The 10674-nt window shown below is 41.5% G+C and overlaps 1 protein-coding gene across 1 annotated transcript; it reads right to left on the reverse strand.

Annotated features, from left to right (window-relative positions):
- Positions 1–71: 71 nt before the first annotated feature.
- On the reverse strand, positions 72–9962 carry LOC103359686 (ankyrin repeat and BTB/POZ domain-containing protein 2-like; the record flags this gene model as incomplete). The annotated part of the gene is made up of 15 exons (XM_008285157.1): positions 72–191; positions 1220–1288; positions 1370–1439; positions 2008–2110; positions 2193–2298; positions 2609–2787; positions 3305–3555; positions 3915–4050; positions 4374–4470; positions 5031–5132; positions 5210–5299; positions 6479–6644; positions 8224–8376; positions 8458–8665; positions 9813–9962. Coding segments are annotated over 15 exons (2000 nt in total), but the record flags the coding sequence as incomplete, so codon positions are not given.
- Between the last annotated feature and the right edge of the window lie 712 nt (positions 9963–10674).

Raw genomic sequence — 10674 nt, forward strand, 5'->3', positions numbered from 1 at the left:
CACGTCTGGGTTTCATCACTAACTGCTTTGTGTCTGACATCCAACTCCTGTCACCACGTAAGCTTCTGTTTTCATACCTTAGCGGCCTGATAGATGCCGACGGCGTTGTCCAGCGTCAGACTTTGCGACAGCGTCATCTCACAGCTTCTCTGCAGACCTCGGAGCTGGAAGAAAGCAGCTACAGGGAGCAGCTGCAAAACAGGCACAAAACACTGAAATCACTCTGCCTGGTTTACACAATGCTGAAAATCAATGACAAACCTTTTTTTTAGCTCAGTGTTAAAACATTTACTGACTTTAGTCTCTTCAAAAACCTCAAACACTTTTATATTAACGTATAAACGTATCGTGTGAATCTCCCCCAGTTGTCAACAAATACAAGTTCAAAAAGCAGAAAACATCATGTAAATATTGCTTTTAATTTCATGTATTATTGTGAGGAAGGTTTTCCTTTTTCCTCTGCTCAGATCTGATGTTTCTCCATTCAGGGAGTTCATTTATTCAACAGGTCTGTTGGCTTAGCATCCAACTTGTTTGCAACTTCTTGAGACTTTTCTTTCTAAATTAGCAGAATTTCCACTCAGGGATTTTTGTTGATCCTCTAAAAAAACATGTGCCAACTGATCAACAAGCAGAACCATAAATGTCAAATATTTTGTTGATTATTTCTGTAACGTTCAAACAAAAGTAGTGAAAATTTGTCAGAAATAATTTCTTTAAAAGACAAAAAAGTCCACATTTATTTGGACTACATAAACTAAATATTTGGAAGATGGGATGAACAAGACATAGAAGATGTTACCTTTATTTAATCAAAAATAAAAATCTGCAGAATAATCGATAATGAAAATGTTTTTATGCAGGCACTGATAATATACATAAAAAAACAGGTGGACTGAAACCTTATAACAGCTAATACTTAATTAAAGACAGAAGTAAATCAGCGTACAAGTCACTAAGTACATAAGTAAATTAGAAAATTTAATTCTTGTTGCCTCAGTGAAGATATATCTTGTTAAGTTTTTGATGATTATTGATTCATCGTTTATCAAGCAAATTAAAAAGTAATGTCTCAAATGGAAAACCTTAATTTAAACAAGAGCTCCTGACTGAAGTAAAATGTGACGTTTTCTGCTCAAACTGAAGGAAGTGCCGTTACAATCAATCAATAAATGTTTCCATCTCTTCCGAAGTTCACCTGCTGGTGACAGATTTGTACCTTCATGGCGTCGGAGTGAGACACAGAGAGTCCTTCTGTTCCTCCACAGTACAGACTCTTCATCATCATCTGCAGGGAAACATGCAGTCATTATGATCAGCTAGAGAGCCACAACTGGACCAGAGGACAGGAGGTCAGTTTGTCTCCTACCTGGAAGGTGCTGTAGGTCATGTGACTGATGTGGATGATGTCATCGGAATCAGCGAGCAAACGGCGAAACCTAACAGAACATGTATAGTTATTGCCTGACTTCAGTTTTCCACATGGACTGCATGTATCTCCCTGTTCCTACATAAAGTTTATGGAATGCAATTATTTTAGAAAATGTAAAAGTTTGACAGATTTTCTCAAGAACTTCTGTTAGTCTGAGAAAGTCACATCTTCAGATACAACTTATTTCCAAACGCAATACAAATCCTGACTGTTTAATACATGACAAGAAGCTAAAAACAGGAATACCTGTATATCTACCAACTTCAGTAGTCAAATTTGATCTTTTTAAAGACCAACAAGGAAAATGTAATACCATATCCTGACGGCTACAGGATGAGTTTAAATCAGTCACAATATATTTCTCACACTAGATGCCATATCCCACACAAATACGTTGCATTTTCAAAAAGAAAACAATTTTTTAGACGCTGCTTTTAAAGTATTTAAAAAAAAAAACATGTCAAACACAAAAGACAATAAACTAACATCTGATTCAAATCAACTAAAGTCACACATTAGGAACCAAAAGTTCATATTTAACTATTAAATAAATCATTTCGGCTAAAGAACGAGACCTGTCAGAGGCCGACATCAGCAGCACCCGATGAGCGTAGAAAGGACGACCTTCCACCACGAACGTCACGTCAGACATCTCCTCGTTGTTCAGAAAGTGAATATCTGAGCACAGAGACAAACGCGTCATTCTTGGTGTCTCGCTTACGTTTAGAAGATGAAAAACGAGGCAGCAGTGCAGCATTACCGAGCTGTGTGGACAGAGTGACGTCCATCGGCCGGACGGGAGAAACAGCAGAAGAACCGAAGCAGTGAGAGAAGACGGACGCCAGACGCTTCGTCACCACGTAGTCCTGCAGAGAAGAAACCACGAGGATCATCACAACACTGACTTCAGACTGTCCATCAACACAAAACAAGTTTCCTGACTGGTCTGCTGTCCGTTTCAACAGTCAGACAGAAGACATGAAGCATTTCTGGTTTACTTTGTGTTCTGAGCTAAAGACATCACATGTGGATGACATTTCAGCAACCAGCTGTTATTTTGTTTATATCCAACAGCTGAACTTCAAACCTCCAAGATCTCATAAAAGTTGAAAAACAGCTCCTGAAGACGGAGCTCCATGTTCTATAAATCAGACTCAGGGGAAGGTTGAGTTGTACCTTGCTGGTCTCCAACATGCTGAACATGAGCGGGATCCCGGTGGAGAGCAGCTCAGGGCTGTAATCCTCCGACCGGATGGAGGGAAACTCGGTGAGGAGGGAGACGGTGACATCGTCCCTGCACAGCTGCTGGGCTCTGCGGAGAGACTCCAGCCAGATGTGGAACCTCCAGGGAACACCTGGATGCAGCAGTGAGACGGAACAGAGCAACATGTGTGAAAGAAAATGTTTGAGACAGAGGCAGAGATGCTGCTGAAGTGTTTTCAGTGTTAAAGAACAGAGACTGATTGAAGCAGCCTGATCTCAAACAGCTCCACACACAACAAACAAAGCACCGAGCTGCAGCAGAGGATTTCAGTTTCTGTTTAAATTGGAAATGGAAGCAATGTTACTTTAAAAAACATGCCAGGAGTTAGCTTTATTATATTTAGATCATAGTTTTAATCAAGACTAATTTTAATGTGTTATAAAGGAAACTCTGTGATAAATCCATGTCTGGTGCTGGTGTGTATTTTCTCTCTGAGTTCAGTAATAAATGAGGTTCTTGCTCTACATCGTGTAGGAATCACACTCAGGTTAATCCATCAGGATTAGGAGCAGTAAACACAAAACATAAATTACCTATTTATCTAAAATTTGTTCAGATTTTAATATATACTAACTAATCTAGTTAGGTTTTCCTCATCTTGTGCTCACCCATCTCTCTGAGCTCCATAGTTACGTCCAGGTAGCCGTGCTCTGCGCTGTAGTAGGCGGCCTGCTGCAGGGCTTTCATCCTGGCTTTACACAGTCTGGGAACAGCGCTGGAGGAGTTTAGAGCTGGACGGTGTGTTGGAGATTTGACCTCCTCTTCCTCCTCCTCCACTCCTTCAGCCAGGATCTCCTCCAGAGAGAGGATGTCCTCCTTCCTGTGTTGCGGCTGCAGCAGCAGCCTCCTCAGGATGTTTCTGCAGATAGAAGAGGGACAGGTGAGTGTTGTGTATGGAGATGCCATGATTAATCATTTAGTTGTCAACTACCCAAATAATCAGCAACTATTCTAAGAATCAATTAATCAGCATTTTTAAGAGAAAAAGTCTAAATTCTATGATTTCAGGTTCCTAAATGTGATTATTTCCTGGTTTATTTCTGACAGTAAAAACAGATTATCTTTGGCTTTGAAAACCTTTTTTTTTACCATGTTCTGATATGTTACAGACCAAACAACCGATGGATGCCTTAATTTACAAAAATAATCTTTAGTTTCAGTGCTTATTGTGTGTTGATAAAGGAAGTAGAGAGTTATCATGTCAGAAATAATTCTCACCGGTGTCCGTGTGCTGCCGCGTAGCTGAAGCAGTTCATGTCTTCATACAGCGGTGAGGTCAGTGAATTCCCATGATGCACTCTGAGCAGAGGGTCGGCTCCGTGGGTGAGCAGCAGACTGACCATCTCATAGTAACCTGGGAAGAGGAGACATTTTATCCTGGTTATATTTAGTTTAAACAAAATATAACATGGATCTGTGTGTCAGATGAGTTAAAGAAAAAACTAAGAGCAGCACAGAAATTACAGAAACAAGTGTAGTTCACCCTCCAGAGAGCACCGTCAAGTTTATTACACAAACTATTTAAAACTTGCTACATGATTTTACAGTAACTGTTAGATGTGTACAATGTTATATGTGTAATGTGTACGTCTGGTGACACTGTGGCACATGATGAGAGCCGTTCTGTCAGAGTTTGTGAAGTAACTTTGAACTGTGAGGTGTTCAGTGACAGGATACCTGCAGCAGCAGCCAGCTGTAGCGGCGTCTCCGCTGAGCTCTCCTGACCGTCCAGCAGAGCTCCACCCTCCACATCTGCTCCGGCCTCCAGCAACAGCTGTCAGCAGGGAGACAACACTGTTACAGCATCGTACACTCAGCTGCTTCAGTCAGCAGCCTCTGCACTCATTAAAGAAGCATTAGAGTGTGTTAGCGCATCAGATTTAAAAATAAAATACATCAATATACACACCAAAGCTGCCTTAATATGCCTTTTTATTTATTTGGCCCTTGGTTTTTTCTGTATACTTGTTTGATTTATAAAGTTCAGGCACAGCTTTAGGTTGTAATGGTTTAATAAGAACAAAAGAAAGCTTGTGTTTAAACTGCCTCCTTTTTCTGATTGTGTATTTTCTGCTTTAAGAAACATTTATCTCATTGAGGAACGATAACTGTATTATTATAAAATGGATTGACAAAAAAAAAACGAGAGAAAGGCAACATACACGATAAACTTTAAAAAAATAAATCAGTAGAAAAGTTGTGTTTCTTCTCAAAACTGTTCACAAATGCTGCTGAAATCAGGTCTGATGTTCTTCCTCTCACTCTGCCTTTACTCTCCATAAAGAGGATCAACTCCATTGAAACGTGCTGCTACTGTTACACACAATCGCTCACCTGAGCCACAGACAGGTGACTGTGCAGCACAGCGAACGTCAGGGCGACCCAGCGCCGACTGCTGGAGTGAACAGACGGGTGTCTGGTGGAGCAGCCGGGCACCTGAACAGAAAACACGCTCAGACTTCAGCTCATAAAACCAGCTGTGAAGTGCAGCAGCTGAGTCGGTGTGTTTTTACCTGCAGGTCCAGCTGAGCTCCGGCCTCTATGAGCATCTGCACCAGCGCCTCGTCTCCGGCTGCAGAGGCGTACATCAGAGGAGTCATTCCCTGCAGGAACACACAAAGGAAAGAGTTTTAGCATTTGAGTGGAGTCACCAAATCTACCAAAATAGCAGATTTACACACAATACATGAGATCTAAATACATACATGAAGTTTCTGCGCAATGAGAAAGAAATACACCTGTGTCTGAACATTAGTGGGCAGCAAACCAAATTCAGCATCAAAAATGTGTTCAAAGTATGAAAACAGATGTGGGCAGAAATCTTAATTTGTGTATTTGTCAGTTTTATCAGTGGATTGTATATAAGTGTTTTTTATATAAAAATGGATGATGTGTTTTCTACTTTTTCACCTTCGTCCCACTACAAAATGTGAAGCCAGTTGCGGCTGTGGTTGAGTAGTTTCTTGTGCTTTCACCTAAATAAGTTTTACGGTGAAGGTTTCAAATGCTTAACCGTGTGACCGTATCAGCTTGTTCCCACTCTTCATTAAATTTAAATGACATTTACACCAAATGAAACACTAAAAAACAAGCCTTTAGACAGCACCACCTTCACACTTTTAATAAACACTGACCTCCACATATTTATTAGGTTGTCGAAGTTCTGCTGTTCTTTTCTTTTTCTTTTAATTTTAGTTTTAACTCAAATGTCACTGTATCTCTCATGACAATAAAGCTTCTAATTCTATTCTTCTTCCTTACTAATGTATGTTTTTACAATTTGAGTCTTATTTTCACCTTCACTATTTGACACATGGTCTTTTTTTTTTTTTTAAATTAAAGTCTTTATGAAAGCGCCATCAAATGAAATATCCTAGACGTCTTGTGCTTCATTTAATGCAAACATCATCAACATTTGGCACAGTTGTATGTTTGAAAGGTTTGGGATCTGCACAAGAGTCGTAGGTGTTTAGATGCACAGCGTGAGTTTGTTTGAGTGATCTACCAGTAGGCCACGGCTTGTTATAGAAGGTGTAAAGAAAATGATTTAACAGTTTCACAGTTACCTAACTAGAGGGAATTGTTAAGTGCAGATTTGTGTTTTAGCTGCACTGCAACACTGGAAAACTCCAGGAAGTATTAGTACAACGTTGTAAATAAATACGCATCAACAATGAAACAATAGTTACTGCTGTCGGTGAAAAACTGTGTAAAATAAACAGAACTAAACATAATGTACACTATAAGCGATCAACAAACAGCAGTGAGCTTTCAGCCCCCACCTGGTCGTCCATGGTGTTGACGCCTTCATCTCCCAGGAGCCTGGTGGCCTGGTGGACCAGGTCCGCTCGGCCACATGACAGCATCCTGAAGCCCAGATCCAGCTGGAACTTGGCCGAAGCAGCTTCAGCATCAAGACACTTAAAGGACTGGAAGCAGCACTCGGACCTGCACAGAAACACAAATGTTTACCTGCTGGTCGCTCATCCAGTGTTTCTGGGTGGAGCCAGAAGGCAGCAAAAATGAGGAGGAGATTGTTTTATCCCACTGCTGGGAAGGGCTTCATGGTTCTAAAATGCAGATACTGCGGTTCATATGAGCTATCAGTAACACTCTGTTCCTTATAGATGTAGCGGTGGACCTGTTTACTGTCTCACTGCAACTTTGTGCTTCACTGGACAGACTGGTTTTAATCGCACTTCATTTGTAACAAGCAGAAGAGAAGAAGAACAGAAAGGAAAGAGAGAGGACAGCAAACATCAAATACAGATGTACAGTTCATCACACACTGGGGTTTACACATTGTTACATAACGTTCAGAATATAATGGAGCTAGAAAGGAAAAGCATTGTCCACCCTTCTCTTAGTGTAGCTGGAGGGAGTAAGCTATCTTTTTATGTAGGTGAGAGTGCCACTAAAAATGTCCACAGTGGAAGAGTTTTTTCAATTACAGCCATAAAAACCTTCAAGGAGGTGAAGATTACTTAAAACCAAGACAGAGGGAGAAAAGGTCAGCGTCCTCGATATTAAACATCCACTTTGTCCCAGTTCCAAAGCTCTCTTAAATAAATTTTCTGTGTTGTTGGCTGGTGGATGTTGCTTTTTCAGATCCAGGCTGAGCTAAGCTTGCTGCTGCAGGACTGCCAGGAAAGCCATGAAGCTGTACTGCTGCCTGTTTGTGAAACTGCAATGAGCTGCTTTATGTTCCTCTGTGTATTAAATAGAGACGATGCAGGTGGGGAGGATTTTATGCTGTTTAAAGACACTTTTTGCCATTTGGTGCTGAGCAATGAAAGTAAAGGAATACATCGTGTAAAGTTAGTTTACAGAATTCATCTGAAGATATCTTAAAAACCACACAAAGTGATTTAACTCCTATGACTTTCATTAACAAGAAAAATTCATTTTTATTGATGTCAGTTCTGGGCTGCAAGGTGGATCAGGGGTTAGCATCGTTGCCTCGCAGCAAGAAGGTCACCGGTTCGTGTCCCGATGAGGACACCCGGGATCTTGCATGTTCTCCCCGTGCAGCGTGGGTTCTCTCCAGGTTCTCCGGCTTCCTCCCACAAGTCCAAAAACATGTTGAGGTTAATTGGTGATTCTAAATTGTCCGTAGGTGTGAATGTGAGTGTGCTTGGTTGTCTAAGTGTAGCTCTGCGGTAGAGTGGAGACCTGTCCAGGGTGTCCCCTGCCTTAAGTCAGCTGGGATAGACTCCAGCCCCCCATGACCATAGTGAGGATTAAGCGCTGTATAGATAATGGATGGATGGAAGATGTCAGTACTTACCAGCTGTATAAGATTTTCTAATACAGCTAACCAGTTAACATGACCTGTAGGTTGTACATGAAAACTGACACTTGTTTTAAACCTTAAGGCCTTTTTTTGGACTGAATTCAATGTTTTTTTTAAAAACTTCAGATACCCTGACAGCTGTGTTCTCACTTTCTCAGTTAGTAATTGATTACAGATTAAGGAACTCTGCCTGTTAAAGGAGTATCAACAAGTCACTTTGGACCACATTTTTACCCGAGCTGTCTGGGCTCACAGTCCAGTCCTGGTAGCAGCTGCCTGGCCGTCTGTCTGACATCATCACTGTCCACCAATAGGCTGCGGCGATGTTCAGCGTGCACCACGGCGACCCGGATCCACTCCATGAGAGGAGGGAGGAGCAGGAAGGGCCTGGATGAAGATTTTGATCGGTTTAGATGACGTGAAACACAGCTGGACGACCTTCAGACCCAGGATCAGTGCTGGACTCACCTCTCTCTGCTCAGCGTCATGGCCGGAGGCTCCAGGTTGGGGTTCTCCAGTGATTCCATCTGTGGGCTGCACAGGAAGTAGTACAGAGTGCGGAGGGCGTCCGGAGCCCAGGACGCTGACAGCTGATTGGCTGAGCGAGTGTGACCGACGGAGGGACTCGAGCTGCGCAGACGCTGCATGTGGTGCATCGCTCGAGACACCAGATCACCTGCAGGAGCAAAGAAATCATCACTATCCGGAGTTTCTACAGGATCACCACAATAAAACCTTTATTACACCACAGAGAACCCAGTTTAACAACATTTTCATACTCAGACCAGCAACAGAAAACCAGGAACAAGCACAGTAACTTATTGACATGTGTATCAGAGTTTTGGCAGTACTTCAATCAATTACTGTCATGATTACATGTGGCAGAAAAACAATTACAACAGGAATGGATTAAGCATTGAAAAACAACAAGAGGTTTAACTAATGTTATCATCCACTGCTGCCAAGGAAACACATTCTAAATGCTCTAATACTTTTCAACGCCCTGCACATTCCTGGTTATCGTTTGTGCAGATTAAGATGATTTAATATCTTTGTGATTCTACATTAAATAAAATGTAACACCTACTGCACCGTCACACTGCTAAAGATATCAGAGAGAACCAGCAGGTATGAAAAGGCCCCAGATTTTACCATAATAGATGTCAAAACTATGATTATGTGTAATAAATGAGAAGGTTGTTTTGACATCCTATTACATATCTCTGCAAGCAAAGTACAAAAACAAAAGAAATCAAACATGTTGTCTAGTTGAGCATTTACCAATTATAATCTTATAAAGAGTGTTACCTGGTGTTAGCCTACCAGTCTGCAATAGTTGAGTATTGCTTGCATTTTCTTTCAGAGGGAGTTTCACTGATTCTGTCGCTCAAAAGTTTTCATATCCCCCCATATGACCCTCAAGACAGACAAATCTCTTGTCACCCAACAGCACTAATATTTTAAATGTAACAAGGTGTAAATGTAAAAGCTGGGTTTATAGTAAAATATACAGAACGTGGTGTATTAAACCTGTCATCAGCAGATCCATAAACCGGCCTGAACAGTGAAGGCACTTCTTTTATTTTCTCTCTGTAATGAGTGTCTGGATAATGAGCTACGGTGGCCTGCAGGGCGTGAAGGTGCCCTTGTTTTCTGGAAACAAGCCACAGGTTGTTATGTAACCGAGGGGGAGCTGGCAGTGTCTAACGATGTGTCCCGGGAGACCGACGCCGGTCACAGTTTAAACAAACACACACAAAACACAGCGGACGACTGTGGCGGCGGTCACACACACACACACACACATACACAGGCAGACTTACTGAGCTCTGCGATGCTGCCAACACAGGTGGCGAGCAGCGCCTGCTCCAGCGTTCGCAGCTCCAGCTGGATGTAGGCATCCTCCCTGCTCTCCATCAGCTCCTTGGGAACCTTCGTGTACGGGCTGACATGGGCCGGCAGCGACAGCTCACCTAAACAACAACAAGGATTAAATATTAATGCTTTACAGTCACTCCTTTCAGTCACACTTCTTTATATTCAAACTACTGCAGTGATTATTTTATACACACATTTCTTTTCCTTAGTGCATAAACCCAAATTACTTTTGTAATTCAATCATTAGATCTAAATCTTATTTTGAGATATTCATGTTGCCAGAGAAACTTTTGGCACAACCCAAAGAGATTTCAGCCAGCGTTAAAATGACAAGCAATTAGAATTTAGACAAAAAGAAATATTTAAACAGTTTTCTCAATTGGGGTTTTATTTATCACAGATAGCCGACACTTTTGTTCATCAAATGGTCAGAAATATCATGAAAATGCAAAGATATCTGTCAAATAAAGTAACACAAACTCCAAATTTAAATATCAAATCATCATCTCCTGTTTTCTTGCCAGGTTGTGAAAGGTTTGCAAGCATTTGTACCACCAAACATTGTATAATTCTCTCTCTGAACATACCACAGCATCAGGGCTTTTTCATGTTATTACCATGACACACTACAGAGCCAATCACATGTGGGAGTGACATGACGCACACACTTACACTTAAAATCACTGGGCCACATTTTCACACCACACGCACACTGTGGAGACCCTCGTCCATTGTGTCCCATTGAATCGAGTATTTGCTGACTCCTGATCTTCCACACAATGGAAACACCATCAATGAGGGCAATCT

Source organism: Stegastes partitus, unplaced genomic scaffold (genome assembly GCF_000690725.1).
Source record: "Stegastes partitus isolate 25-593 unplaced genomic scaffold, Stegastes_partitus-1.0.2 Scaffold388, whole genome shotgun sequence".
Taxonomy (NCBI): Eukaryota; Metazoa; Chordata; class Actinopteri; family Pomacentridae; genus Stegastes; species Stegastes partitus.